The sequence below is a fragment of the Diabrotica undecimpunctata genome, chromosome 10 (assembly GCF_040954645.1).
Source record: "Diabrotica undecimpunctata isolate CICGRU chromosome 10, icDiaUnde3, whole genome shotgun sequence".
Taxonomy (NCBI): domain Eukaryota; kingdom Metazoa; phylum Arthropoda; class Insecta; order Coleoptera; family Chrysomelidae; genus Diabrotica; species Diabrotica undecimpunctata.
The window spans coordinates 17,919,927-17,935,791 of record NC_092812.1 but is presented as its reverse complement, the minus strand read 5'-3'; the positions used below and the strand labels follow the sequence as shown (position 1 = coordinate 17,935,791).

Genomic DNA, 15,865 nt, shown 5'->3' with positions numbered 1-15,865 from the left:
GATTTTGACAAGGTAGCGATAAGAAGAATAGTGCATCAATTCTTTTTTAGAAATGAAATTCCCACGATAGATAGAGTTCTACAACAGGTCAACGACGACCCCAATCTACCTGTTTTCAAACGTACTACGTTTTACAAGCTTTTGAAAAAACTTCAATTCAAATTTGAAAAACGTGGCCGGAACAGTATGCTTACAGACAGAGATGACCTTGTAATCTGGAGAAGAGAATTTTTAAGGCAGATAAAAGATCATAGGAATGGCAATCGTAAAATATATTATTTAGATGAGACTTGGATTAACGCTGGTCATACTAAATCAAAAACATGGATTGATAAGTCAGTCACCTCGTCAAGACGAGCATTTTTCGACAGGTCTGAAAAATCCATCAGGTAATATTTTTTGTTGAACATTGAAATTGATAAATAATATTTGAATTTTTAGGTAAAGGAAAGCGACTGATTATTTGTCACATAGGCAGCGAAGACGGATTTGTTGTTGACGCTCTATGGAGTTTTGAATCAAAGAAAAGTGGAGATTACCATGAGGAAATGGATGGAAAAGGTTTTGAGAGCTGGTTTGAAAAAACGTTACCCAAATTGGAAGCAAATTCTGTGATTGTAATGGACAATGCGTCGTATCATTCCAGAAAATCTGAAAAGATCCCCACCACATCTTCTAGAAAAGCGGATATCCAAGAATGGCTACATCTAAAAAGCATCCCCTTTGACGACTCACTTCTCAAAGTGCAACTTTTAGCACTTGTTAATCAACATAAAAAACAGTATGATAAATACGTCATCGACGAAATGGCGAAAAGTCAAAATAAAATTGTTTTAAGATTGCCACCATATCACTGTGAGTTGAATCCCATAGAACTGATATGGGCAGATATAAAAAATTATGTAGCAGCTAAAAATACAACTTTTAAGTTTGCCGACATGAAAAATTTATTTGATGAAGCTCTATCCACCATAACTCCGCAAAAATGGAAAAATTGTGTACAGCATGTTACCCAAAAGGTGGAACCAAAAATGTGGGAGTTAGATAATTTAGTAGAAGCCAGAGTAGATTCAATTATAATAAACCCTGACGATGATAGTACATCAAGTTTCTCAGAATAATATTTTGCACTAAGTTTAAGTATTTGTGGATTAGGCCTACCGGGGAAACCACATAAAAAAACGCACCATTATCACTCTACCTCTATGGTGGTGTGGAAATGAGTTCTCTTCTTCTTGATGTGCCTATCGGTGACGAATGTTGGCGATCATCATGGCAATCTTCACCTTATCTCCCATAGCGCGGAAAAGCTGCATAGATGTTGTGTTGAACCAGGTTCTGAGGTTCTTCAACCAGGACGTTCTTCTTCCTGGAACCCGTTGTCCAAATATTTTTCCTAGCAGGATGGCTTGTAGAAGGGTATATCTGGATTCATTTCGCATAATGTGTCCAAAGTACTGTAACTTTCGAGATTTGATGGTGGTCAGTACCTCTCGGTTCTTCTTCATTCTTCTGAGGACCTTCTCATTGGTGACTCGGTAAGTCCACGGGATTTTAAGTATTCTCCGATATAGCCACATCTCAAATGCTTCCAATTTTCTGCACATATCTTCGTTCAAGGTCCACGATTCAACACCATAAAAAGAACAGAGAAGACGTAGCATCGCAGCATTCGTACTTTTATACCAAGAGAGAGGTTGTGGCTCTTGAAGAAGGCCCCCATCCGGTTGAAGGTGGATCTAGCTTTTGATGTGGAAATGAGTAGCAATGATAAATAAAAGATACGAAATAATTCGAAATTACATAAACAAAATGGAATATTTTAAAAATGAAAAACTGTAACCCATTTTACTCATTGTACCTATGTACTTTTCCAGTACTTATTTTTCGTAATTCGATATTACTTATATGTAATAGTAAAAAGTTTTTTTCATCATTTTCAAAGAAAAAGTTTCGTTTTACATCCGCAAAGTATGTTCGTTTGTGCGTTGTCGCCTATGCAATACTTTGGGGACGATCTATCGATGGATTCATATATAGTTTTTTCTCCTAAATCAAAATCTGAAAGCGGCATTTTGATATTTCGAACCATCTTCGACATAACCGGCATCAAAGTCAAAAATAGTGATGTCACAATTCTTCTAAATATACATTCGTTTCTGCTGACACAAATAAATGTTAAATCGATATCGAAACGTCGACTTAATAAATTTTATTTATTAATGCTAATGTAATGTTAAATGTATAAGTCTATCTACCCTATAATTATGCATAAGTATTTTCCCGAACTTTTACACAAGAAGAGGTCTCTTTCTATATCATTAATGATAATATTATTACTTATTTCCAAATATTGGTCTTAAAGCGTAAAATGTATAAAAACAACTGTCTATTTTTTGCCTTTTGGTTAATACCACAATTAACTAATGATGTGTGAATGACAGTTTACAAAAATATTATTTAAGTATACTTCTTTGAAAGATTAATCATTGATTACTATTAACAGTAATCCTAAAAATTATAAATTAATTCATTTCAAATTCAGATGGTATAGGCTGCTAGAATCTTAATACAACCCTGTACAATTATATAAACATCGGGTTTCGCGTGTTATGTGCATGCATTTGTTGACCGCTACTTTTCTGTTAAATGAATTTACTATAGTTTCTGTGTAAATCGGTATTAGAAAACCAGCCACCTCAGTTTTCTTCGGAACGTTATGATTTTTACAGCTAACTCACCTAAGCCGGCCATTTTATTCGGCGTTTCAACTACGTACGGGTATCGTTCTACAATTTATAGCAGAAAAATTGTTAAACACAACATTAGAAAAGAAAATATCGACAAACAGTTGGATAATAATACAAGGTATGAATATTTATTTATTTAGTAATTATATATAATTGCTCACCTCCCGTTTTTAAGGATTTAATATTCACTAGGAGTTGGCTGGTTTGTTTACTTCGTTTTCATACTAGTGATAGGAGTAATCCAATGTTAAGTTTTGTTTTAAGCTGTCGTAACCGATTTAAAAATAATATTTTTCTTAAAGATTTTTGTTACATTAATATAAAAAATGATATCATCCTTATACCAATAATAAATCATGTATTGCACTTTTTTAATCTTTATCTTTGGTACTTATTTTCTTAATTTGCTCATTCTTGTATTTACTATTGAATTTATGGTGTGGTGATGGCTTTTTTTTGGTTTTTTAGATGTTGAAAGCACACACTCAAAAAATATTGCAAATGAGTGCTCAAAATGAACAGGAGCGGGATTTAACTAACACTACCACAGAAACTTTATTGTCGCAAGACTTAATTTGGATAGCATGATCCAGCATGATAGCTTAGCTTCTCAATCTGCTTCCTCTATTTTTTTGCCAATAGCGACATAGATTGTATTGACAATGAACAGCCTCGTATACATCAACGATAGTATTATGGTTGATATTCAAAGTTGTGTCCATAATAATAGGCAGACAGTTGATAATGTTATACTTGAAGAGGTTTACTAAATCAATAAAGAAAATTACAGTCAACCATTATTTGACGAACACCGAAAATACGGTTAATCCTATTGAACACATTAGCATTAACCAAAATGATACCTTATTAATGTTGAATAGTGATTTAGTGATTAATATGCAAGAAGAAGAGCTAACAGCTCCTGCACCTATACCTAAAGTCCCAACTGCCTATCCTGAATTAATGAAAAAACTGGTTGATTACAGTGAATCTGATTCTGAAAGTGATGAACTTGTTATCAAAAGAAAGAAAAGGTGCCAAGTAAAGAAAGACCAATGGGTTAGTCAAAGAAATAAAAAGAATAGGGAAACGGGTAAAGAATACTGCGGAAAACAAAAAATTGATGAAAAATTGAGAAGAATATAAAGAAACCAAAAAAAAAATATGAAGCATCGATGTAATTGTAAAAAAAAGGAATAGTATTATCCAGTGCAATATTATGGCTGAAAATGATCGAAAAACATTATTTGATCAGTTCTGGACTTCTACTTGAAACTAAAAACGACTTTACATAGATAATTTAGTAGAAGTTTTCATAAAAATAGACAAAGAGATAGGAAAGATCCAGAAAAATCTATGAGAGTTAATACTTTTATTTACCATCTAAAAAAAGGCGAAGATATGATCCGAGTCTCTAAAACGTTATTCCTAAACACTTTTTCCATGGGTAAATCATGTAGTTGGTGTTGGAAGGTTCAAACTACAGGAAAGAATACCAGTGAACAATTAAAAACAAATATTACAAGAAATCCTTTTGATGAAGAAATTAAAACTTTACAGAACTTTTTAGATAGTTTACCCAAAATGTCGTCCCATTATTGTAGAAAAAGGACAACACAAAGACATATATACAATCGGACATTTCATCCAAGCAACAGCTTTACAAAATGTACACAGATTATTATGAGTCAAAAAACAGAAAGACGTTATCTATTGCTACTGTTACAAATACTCTTACAATACGAAAAATATCTCTCTTTAAACCAAAGAAAGACTTATGCGAAATTTGTAATGGATACACGTTGGGTCATATTGAATAAGAAATTTATGAAGAGAACATAAGTAAAAAAATGAAGCAAGAATGGAGAAGGAAGTTGATAAAGAAAAGAAAGAATTTGTCTTTACTGTCGATCTTTAAGCTGTACTTTTGGCGCCGCGCTCCAGCGTATCATCTAATTATTATAAGACCAAACTCTATGTTCATAACTGGTGCATTTATGACATAAAGCATAGTTTTGGATATTGCTTTCTGAATGAGGCTGAAGGAGGATTGAATTCTGATGAATTTGCTACCATTTTGGTGAACTTTCTTATGGACAAAGTAATTCTAAAAATGGGAGAAGACAACAGGCACATAATCGTGTATACTGAGGGATGTTGTTATCAGAACCGAAACGTCACTTTAAGCAACGGTCTCGTTATCTTAGCTTTGCTACACAGTTTGACTATTCATCATCATCATTGGCTTTTACAACTCTTCGTGAGTTTTTGCCGCGTTTACAATTGCCTTCCATTGATTCCGATCCTGTGCTATTATTTCCCATGGCCTTACTTCCATCTTCTCCAGGTCTTCCCTGACTGCGTCTTTCCACCTTTTTCTAGGCCTTCCTGTCGATCTTCTACCATCTGGTCTTTCCCAAAACACATTGCTAATCAGTCTGTCGTCATCACTCCGTACCACGTGGCCTGCCCATCTTAATCTATTGGCTTTTATGAATGTTACGATGTTTCCTTTCCCGAAGAGAGTCTCTATTTCATTGTTGTATCTGCTCCTCCATTCATTTGTCACGCTGTCCCTGCAAGGACCATATATAATTCGCAGGATTTTGCGTTCCCATACTAATAGCTTATTGATTTCTTTCTTTCTCAATGTCCATGTTTCACTTCCATATGTCACTGCTGGTCGTATTATGGTTTTGTACATTTGGATTTTGGCACGCCTTGAGAGAAGCTTTGACCTCATTAGATGTTGAATGGCAAAGAATGATTTATTCCCCGCCAGTATTCGTATTTCAACCTCCCGTTCTCCTGTGTTTTCACTGGTAATTGTTGCTCCTAGGTATTTGAATTCTTTGACCACCTCAAAATTATGATCGTTTATGGTAATGTTTTGTCTTATTCGCTGTCGTTCCTTTTTTGATACGACCATGTATTTAGTTTTTTCTTCGTTTATTTTCAGGCCTACGCTTAGTGTTGCTTCTTCAAAGTTCGATACTATATCCTTAACTTCCAGTGTTGTCTGTGCTACTGCATCTACATCATCTGCAAATGCGAGAATAATCTTTGCTCCTCTGGCAGTTATGTCTGGTTTGACTCTGGTATAGATTTTTCGCATTGCATATTCCAATGCTAGGTTAAATAGTAATGGGGACAGCGGGTCTCCCTGTCTGAGTCCGGTGCTTATGCCGAAAGCCTTTGAAGTTTTGCCTCCTATTCTAATTTGTGCAAAGGAATTGTTGACACACATTCGCGCAATCATGGTCAGCTTCTTTGGTACGCCTAACTCCATCATTGCACTCCACAGTTTGACTATTGAATAAAGATATTTGGAAGTGGGCCACACACAAATGGAAGTCGATAGTATGTAAGCAATGATAGAGAAAAATCTTTAAAAAATCAAATAATTAATGTTCCAGCTGAGTACATTACCATTTTCAGGAGCGAAGAAATCAAAATCTTACACAATTCAATACTTAAACTATCCCTACTTTAAGAATTTTAAACAGCTAAATTTTTACAACTCCATAAGACCAGGAAAACTGAAGGAAGATCCTAAGGTATTGCTATTTAGTAAATCGTAATCATTATTTTTGACTATATTGGATCGGTGTTTTTATCTTTATTTTTCAGGTTACCAAAATTCAAGCTCTCATGTATACACTCTGGAGAAATATTTTATAGGTTTAGATTTTCTGAGGACTATAAATTACTCAACCAACGGAAAAATTCCAGAATAAATACAATACCGTTTCAAGATTTGTCAAATTTGTACCCCGAACGCAGAAAGTTACAAGAAAGAAATATTTGGAATTTACAGCAACTAAAGAACTTGATGCCGAGAGATTACCATAAGTATTATGATGGTCTTCCTCATGAAGACTAGAAATACGTTATAAATCATAATTATAAGTATATGTAATTCCGTTTGTTTTGTTTTAAATTAAACCTATTATGTAATCACCAATGGATTTTTATTTGAATTAATCTCTGGTGCATACCAGCTTACTCCAACAGTACGTATTTTTTCTGCAAAAGAAAATTTGATAACTGCAAGCAGCATTGTATAAACGATTATGTATTGGCAAAAATAATAGGTAATGATATTATCTAAAAACTGGATTGTAATATTTGTCGTCAGTAGCTTATAAAAAATATTATGTTTTATGTCTCAACTGAAAAATTTGTTCAAATGGAGTTGGCCGGTTTGCGAATTACGATATCGAAATGGAATTGAGTAATTTTATTATTTATTTATTGTTTATATTTTAAACAAATTATATCTTATTAAAATAATTCAATAAATTATTGTTTGGTCCTAACGCCATTTACAAAGTGTACGTTGTTTATTTCTGACAGACCTGTCAAATTCAGACGAAATATTAAATTCATAATAAAATATAAATAAAAATCATTATTTGATAGTAAATTTAATTATAATATAAACTAAATAAGATGTTTAAAAATAATAATTGTATTTATATAAAATTATTTTAAAACGATTTAAAAATTTAAACAAATGATTGAAATTGTTATTAATTGGATGACATTTATGACTTTTAAATTTTGACAATGTTACGAATCAAATCTTTCATTGACAGATGTTCTTTTAATTTCTTACTTCTCATTTAATGTCTGTATTTTGTTAATTATTCTTCATGCCGTTATTTAAACCTGATTAGAATAAATATATGATGCCTAGAAACGAATTGATCGAGAGTAGTCAATCAATTTGAAGAACCGCTATTTCGTGACGTTTTCTCGTGGCGCTAGTTCCGTGACGCTCGCCTCGGCATTTTATTATAGAGAAAAACTAATATCCGAACATTCCAATAATTCGACACCATCTGGTTTTTAATAGTGCCGGATTAGTAAGATTCTACTGTAATTATCCAGTATCCAGTAAAGTCCATCAAGTTTGATACTGCAGTGTGACCGGACCGCTACAAGTAAGTAGCAAGTATTATACAAGTAAATACATATAATAATAAATACTGATAAGAATATAATAACACAATAACTGACAGAATTTCCATACAAGATAAGCAAAAATACAAGACAACGGAATAGTCAATGAAAATGAAGAATATTAATGCTAAATCGAACATGAGTGAAACAATAAAACTAAAATAGCAATACAAACATACAAATATGGTTTCAGAAGAGAAAGGTCGACAATAAACGTTATTCACACACTTTTTTTTACAAAAACAAAATTGACAAAATTAAGTAGAAGAAAAGATAGGGGATTTACAAACTATTAAAATACGTAAGGTACTTTAAAAATAATAGAGTTGATTGCAAGATATGCAAGTACCACAATATGACTTGTTATTAGGAGTATTGTCTATTCAATCGCTATATATATATATATATATATATATATATATATATATATATATATATATATATATAAATATAAGCGAGGTTCCTACAGCCTCTGTCGCTTCTCGCATTTCGACCGCCATCGTTTTCTGTCCATCCATTCGTCTTCTTTGATGGCTCTATCTCTCATTATGTGCCGTACATTTTCTTCCCAGGCAACTGAAGGGCTTCCCCTTCTTCTTTGTTGTGGTATGTAATTTAAAGCTTTCTTTGGCCATCTATCTTCATTCATTCGCTTCACGTGACCATACCACACTAGTTGTCTCGTTTCAATTCTGTCTACACTGGAATATACATTATTTGTCCTCCTTCTAATATCTTCATTCCTGATATGATCTTTTTTGGATACACCACACGCTCTCCTTAGAAAATCCATTTCTACTACTTCTATTCTTTTTCTATCTTTGTTCGTGATCTGCCAAACTTCTGCCCCATAAGTCATAATAGGCTCTACCAAGGTTCGATAGATTGTCAATTTCGTTTCTTGTCTAATATCTTTAGACCATAGTAGAGAGTTTAGAATGTTTACAGCTTTTTTTGCCTACTGCGTTCTGTTTTCGATATCTCTTTTGGTAGTGCCTTCTTTAGATATAGATACGAGATATTTATATTCATTACATGTTTTTGTGTTTCTAATTTCTAACTCTGGATCTTCTTCATCATCTCCTATTTTAAGGTACTCTGTCTTTGACATATTCATATTGAGGCACCATTTTTCATATTCTTTCGTTAGTTTTCTAAACATGTAGTCCATGTCTTCCTTGTCATTCGCTACGACTACCTGATCATCTGCGAATAATAAAGTTGTTAGACATTTACCATCGCCTATGTCTATTCCCATTCCGGATACTTGTTTCCTCCACTGCTCTAACGATGATTGAATATATATTTTAAATAAGGTCGGAGATAGACAACATCCTTGTTTAAGCCCTTTTGTTATTGGAAATGATTCAGATATAAAGTTTCCTTCTTTAACGACACTTCATGCATTTTTGTATATATTTGCGATAGCATCCACATACTCCCTACTGAGACCTACTTTCGTCAATGTTTGAAACAGTTTTTTCAAAGGTACCGTATCGTATGCCTTCTCTAAATCTACAAACAATAGGTGGGTAGATAGGTTCCTTGCCTTCCGTTTTTCTATTACCTGCTGCAGAACGAATATACCATCTTCTTTTCTTTTATTATTATTATTCTTTTATTATTCTTTCTTTTATTTTTCGACCGTCCAACCTCCCCACTGAGCTGATAACAGTTATTCCCCTATAATTAGAGCATTTGCGTTTATCCCCTTTCTTGAATAATGAACTGATGTATCCAACATTCCAATCATCAGGGATATTTTGTCCTTTTAAGCATTTGTTAAGTAGTTGAACCAACATCTCATGTAATATTTTTGGTCCATACTTTAACAACTCAATTGGGATGTCTCCAGGTCCTGCTGCTTTACCGTTTTTCGATGTTTTGAGGGCATCGCTTAACTCTCCGGTTGTTATCTCAATTATTTGTGTATGTTCGGATATTTCTTCCATTTAGATACCTTGAAATTTACATCTATCCTCTATGAGTAAGACCTGATAGTGGTGTTTCCACTGTTTTAGATCTCTTCACTGTAAGTTAGATTTTTCGTTTCCTTCCCTCCGGAGAGACTTTATCACCTTCCACGCTTGCCCAACTCTTGTTCCACCCATATACCTATCCACCTCTGCACATCTTCGATCCCACATCTCATTTTTACTTTTCACTACTTCTCTTTTTACATCTCGATTTAATTTTTAATATATGTTGTGATCTTCCTCCTTTCTCGTTGACATCCATTTCTGATAAGCAGTTTTCTTCTTGTTTACTAACGTTTGCATATTCTCCGACCACAATTCTTGATTTTTTGTTTCATGTTTGTCTTTATACCCCAAAGCTTCACTCGCAGCCTCATGAATGCATTTTTTAAATTGCTGGTAATATTCTTCCGCTGATATATTTTCTCGATCCACATCTTGTAATTTTGTGGCCAATCGTAATTTGTAAAAAAAATCGAAAGATCAGATAATAAAAATGCTGTCAGGGGTGATACAGAAACCATAAATCAGAATGCTATACAGATAATATGAGCTTAGATTTAGATCACCCTTGTTGCATTACTGACAAATTGCCTCAGTTGGTCTTTTATAGTTAAAATAATTATGTTGTTGCGGTCTGTTTCAAATATGTTGTTGCGCCTTGTTGCCTCCAGAGGTAATAATTCGTGCCTTTGGTAGATGAACACTTTCAGTACATAATCTGGTCTGTTTTCTCAGTGTTATTAGAAGCTTCTCCAATTCACCGCTTGCTCTACTGAGATTTCTCTTACCTCTACCTGGTATAATTTATTTTTTCGGTAATTATATATTTGACTACCATTGGATTTCATTGAATTTTCGAATGTTTCATTGTTCAAATTATTCGTAAGTGCATATAAAGTTTTGCTGTTAGTCCTTTTTCCGAAGAAAAATCTATGACCTCTGTTACTTTCTTGGATCATTCCGCCAGTAACTGGGTTCTCGTCTTGCCATATACGTTAAATTGTTGGAATTCATAATTTCAAAGAGATCTCGACTTTTAGTGGTTCATGCTCAGTAACTCTAGGAGTTAATTAGTGTAGTCTTCAATCTACGTTTTAACGTACAATACACTGCAGAAACTTTTATTACGCCTTTCATAGTATTGAGAGCGCCTGTTATTGCGTATATTTGATCTTTTGCACAACTTGTTTGGTCATTGTGGACTATACTATTAAGAATTATTATTGTAGCTCCACCATAATAGTTGCGTTTGAATGTTTTCTTTAGTACAGCTTTTAGCTTTCAAGTTTCAGATTATAGGATTTTTTAGCTTAGTGTGGTTCTGCAACTAAAATGATGTCTATTTTGTTTTCTGTGATGAACTTTTATATTTCTTGAGCATGTTGACTCAATCCGCTTGAGTTCTACAGGTAATTATAAGATACATCTTGGGATTATTTTTATTAACAACAACTACGGTCTCCACTCAGGCTTCTGGTTGGTCGTTGCCTGGAATTCTTTTCTGTCAGTAGAGTAGTTCTAACTTAATGGTAATGCCGCATAATTATGGACGAAGTTGAAGAAAATTTTCGTTTAGTTTGGAACTTTATAACTGTTTTTTACCTTTATGTTAAACATGGCACACTTATTTATTGGATACATATTGAGAGGAGAAAAGACGCTTAAATGCAAAAAACATACTTCTGGGCTATTTCTCGTAGATACTTCTACTTCCCAAGATCAAGATACCAACCGAAGATGCCATAGTGGTATGACAAAAATGAAGAAAGGAAACATATTAACGACAGTTAAACAACAATATAATGGAGAAAAATAGTGTTAATGCAAAAGCATCGGAAATTAAAAAAAAAACTAGTATTGATCGACCACATAAACAGGGGTTTCAGATGAAAATAGGTACAGCTAAAACTCAAGATCAGATAAAATTAAACATTACATAATACCAGGGTTATTAAAAGTTAAGTATACAATTATACACGAGATCACAACTACGTAAATGATATAATACTATGTATTAGTCTATGTTTAAAATTAATTTAAAAACATTGCATTAGTTCGGATTTACACATTTGTTCTGAAACACCACATGCTTGTTTTAAATTTGTTAATTCGTTAGTGACAAACATAGGAAGTTACTACTAAATACTAAAATCGTATCATAATAAGAGGAATTTTGTCCCTTGCACATTTTTAACACATGTAAAGCTTCCGAAGTTTGTCAACATAAATAGATACAAAAATTAGAAATATTAGTATAACAATACATATAACTAGCTTTCGATCATTGAACCTTTCAAAAATCTCAACAAAAACTTACAGATACCAAATTTTTTAACAATAAGCGTAGAGCGACAGTGGAAGCTAGTTCCTTACATTTGTTCTACTGAAAATATCAACAATGACACAACTGTATAAATATGGATAACTTGATTTTTTACCACGTAAATAACAAACTAATTACATATTAAACATACATCTCAAGGATTTAAATGAGTTAAGACGAATATTCAGTAGAAACACAAAAAACTTGTAATGTTTACTTAATAGCTTTAGGATATTTTTATTTAGGCTAACTACATAATCTTGTACTGCAATTTGGTGGAATCGTTTGTGATACTTTAATCAAAACTATTAAAGTACTTATCACTAGCTCCTGGGGGATATGTTTGGAGAATGAAGACGCCAAATGTTTAGAAAGATTTAAATACATATATTATACATGTGTACAAAGTATACATATATTTACAGTATAATATTCATTGACCTAAGAGCAGGTTTTGGCATGATCGGGAGTATTCTATGAGAAAGTTTTGAACATACTGATGTACCGAAAACAACTAATATATCTAGTTAACTGTATATAAATCAATAGAAGCTAAAGATAACTAGAATTCGGAATAGACAAAGGAATGAAACGCACAATTTCATTACTGTTCATAGCCATGATGGAGGGAGTTATAAAAAACATCCAAGAGGAACGCATATTGTAAGTACAACAAATGTATGCACATGTATAAAAGAAATTTAAATGGGCTAAAGAAAATGAAGTTGAAAAGCAAATGCAGAAAAAAGTATATATAGAAAGTGTTATATCTTTCACTCTTTATAGGAAATAAAAACGGATCTTAAAAAAAAGATCCCTAGAGTAATTGAATAATAAAAATGTATTGCAATTAGCAAATAACATTATTTTTTATCGCAAACCATAAAAAATTTGACACTTTCACTCAATTACATAGATGTATTTGCCTCAAAAGCTGTTAAAAAAAACTTGAATCAGTTTGGTTAGCTTAGAATAGGTTTACAAAACACAAAACACAATTATATTAAAATTCTTTAAAAATATCCTACCTCATACGATGTGCGCATGGCTGTAAAAATAAATTTTTGAGATCAGATCACTTCTTAATTGAAACAGCAATAAATCTGTTATATAAAAAAAGCAAACAATTTTCCTATGTTATGTTTTTCTGATTTAGTAAAAATACTGTTAAGACACGAATGACGCATGCCAGGCCAACACACGCGAATACATAATCGCGCATGCGTAGGTTAGTTTCATATCACACAGCAACATATTTCTATGCTTTTATAAAATAATTTAAAAACCTAGCCCCTATTTTGATGCAAATTCATCGTGAACGTGAACATCATATGTGTCTACACCTCACAAGTAGAGTGTAAAGAACAGGAAAAGGAAAAATTTTAGAGGGCCCTTGATTGCGAGATGCTCCAGATTCCTGTAGACGATCAGTGTTTTATTGGAGGTGATTTGAATGGACATATTGGTAGAGAAAGAGCGGAAATAGAAAGAGTTCATGAGGTTTGGGGATGGAAATAAGAAATGACGAAGAAATAGTGTGATTGACTTTGCAGTGACATGGTATTTGGCTGACATTAATACGTTCTTTATGAAGAGTGAAGACCAGTAGGGAAAGTCAGATAGATTTTGTGCTGTGTAGAATAAGTCAGCTAAAAGAGGTTAGCTAATCAACACCGACCGGTGACAGTGGATACGGAGATAAAGGTAAGGCAAAAACGAAAGCAGGTAGGACACCAGAAAGTAAAGTGGTTGAAGTTAAAGGATAAGGATTTGGCAATAATCTTTAAGAGTAGAGTGCTGGAAGAGCTTGAGGAAAAAGATACGGTAAATGACTGGTGGGTAGGCAACAGTAAAGTTGTGATGCCAGTGGGAGAGGAAGTGATAGGAAAAATATCTGGTAAAAAGCCTCCTAGAGACACACAAGCTTGGTGGTGGAACGATGAAGTGCAACAGAAGTTTAGGGACAAGAAAGAGGTATGACAGGTCGCATGAAGGTCGTATGAAACGTAGCAAAGAGGGAAGCAAAGCGCGATGAACTACTACTAAGGAAAGACCGCCTGAACACCTGTATGAAGAGTTGGAAACACCCGAGGGGATGAAAAGGTTATACAGCATTGTTTAAACAAGGGACGAGTCATCAAAGGATTTAACCCACGTGCGGCACATTAAGAGTGGGGATGGAAGAGTGTTAAGAACCGATATTGAATTAAAACAAAGATGGTATGAGTACTTTAGAAAGTTGCTAAATGAAGAACACCAGAGGGGAGACAGAGGATGCGGGATTCCAAATGAGAATGTAATACCGAGGACAGCGAGAGATGAAGTTGTCGAAGCGTTAAATAGGATGCAGAATGGTAAGGCAGTAGACCTGATGGAATACCTTCTGAGGTTTGGAAGGCTCTAGGAGAGGAAGTGGTTAAAATTTTGTGGCAAATGATGAGTAGGAAGTATAAAGAAGAAAAGATGCCCCATGCATGGAGAGAGAGAGAGGGAGAGTGTGTGATGGTATCATTGTATAAAGATAAAGAGAATATTCAGGATTGTAAAAACTATAGAGGGAAGAAGTTCATGTCACACACAATGAAAATTTGGAAGAGAACTGTAGGGCGAAGAAGAGAGACATCGATAGGAGAACAGTTTGGGTTTATGTCAGGAAGATAGACAACGTATGCCTTGTTTATTTTGAGACAATTAAACTTAGAAAAGAGCTATGGAGATGTATGACAGAGAAATGGGTTTCTGAGAAGTATATAAGGGTTGTGAAAAATATGTATGAGGTAGCGTACACCAAGGTAAGGACTTCTGTCGGATTGACCGAAAGTTTTCCAATGACGGTTGGTTTGCATCAAGGCTCTTCAGTGAGTCCTTACCTGTTTAATCTTGTTATGGATGTACTGACAGAGAAAGTAAGGGAGAGGGCTCCTTGGTCAATGCTTTTTGATGATGATATCGTGTTAGTAGAGTAGAGCAAAGATATGTTGTAGAAGAAGTACAATTAGAGAAGGGCTATTAAAGATGGAGGACTTAAGGTTAGCAGGTCAAAAACGGAGTATATATGGTTGAGAGGAAGAGGAATGGTTGGGGACATAGAATTGCTTGGAGAAAAACTAGAAAGAGCAGGAGAATTTAAATACCTTGGTTCCTATATAATGGAAAATGGGACAATAGATCGAGAAATTTCCCACAGGATACGTTTAACTGGAAGCGATTGAGCGGGATACTTTGTGATCGAAAAATTGGGGAAGAGCTGAAAGGAAAGATATACAAGAGTGTGGTGTACGGCGGTGAAGTGTGGCCTATAATGAAGATTCAGGAACAGAAGATGGAGGTACTGAAATGAAAATGTTACGGTGGATGTTGGTTAAGACTAGAAAGGACAGGATCAGGAACGACTTAATTAGAGAACGAGCCGGGGTGACTAAAGTCTCAAAAACGATTCAAGAACAAAGACTGCAATGGTTTGGTCATGTCAGCCATAGAGATGAAAACTATGAGGGACGAAGGATAGAGCTCTTACAAGTTGATAGAAGGAGAAGTTGAGGAACACCGAGGAGGAGAAAGGATGGTGTGGAAGAGGACTTGAGAGAGAAAGATTTAGGTGTAGAAGACCCGATGGACGAAGAGTACAAGTAACAGCGACTCCTGAAAAGGGACAAAGGAGGAAAAAGAAGAAGACTCATATAAAAAAATTGTAGAATACAGCTTACCTCGTCGGATGATCTTAAATAATATGCTTGATTAAAATGAATGCAAACGATGGATACACATGAAAATGAAAGAAGTAAGGATAAGCATATCAAACCAATTTGTAACTTCCCTTAACTATTTCTGATGAGTCATCTGATCTT

General features: G+C 34.1%; 1 protein-coding gene across 4 annotated transcripts in view; it reads right to left on the bottom strand.

Annotated features, from left to right (window-relative positions):
- Positions 1–15,865, bottom strand: part of LOC140451825 (palmitoyltransferase ZDHHC20-A-like) — a 97,102-nt gene that overhangs the window by 16,879 nt on the left and 64,358 nt on the right. The window contains exon 8 of one of the 4 annotated variants that reach the window (XM_072545717.1): positions 13,046–13,065. The exons of the other annotated variants lie outside the window; for them this stretch is intronic. Coding sequence (XP_072401818.1) covers positions 13,047–13,065 — 19 coding nt within the window. The 3' untranslated portion in view covers position 13,046. The remainder of the gene's footprint in view (positions 1–13,045; positions 13,066–15,865) is intronic. 4 annotated transcript variants of the gene reach the window in all.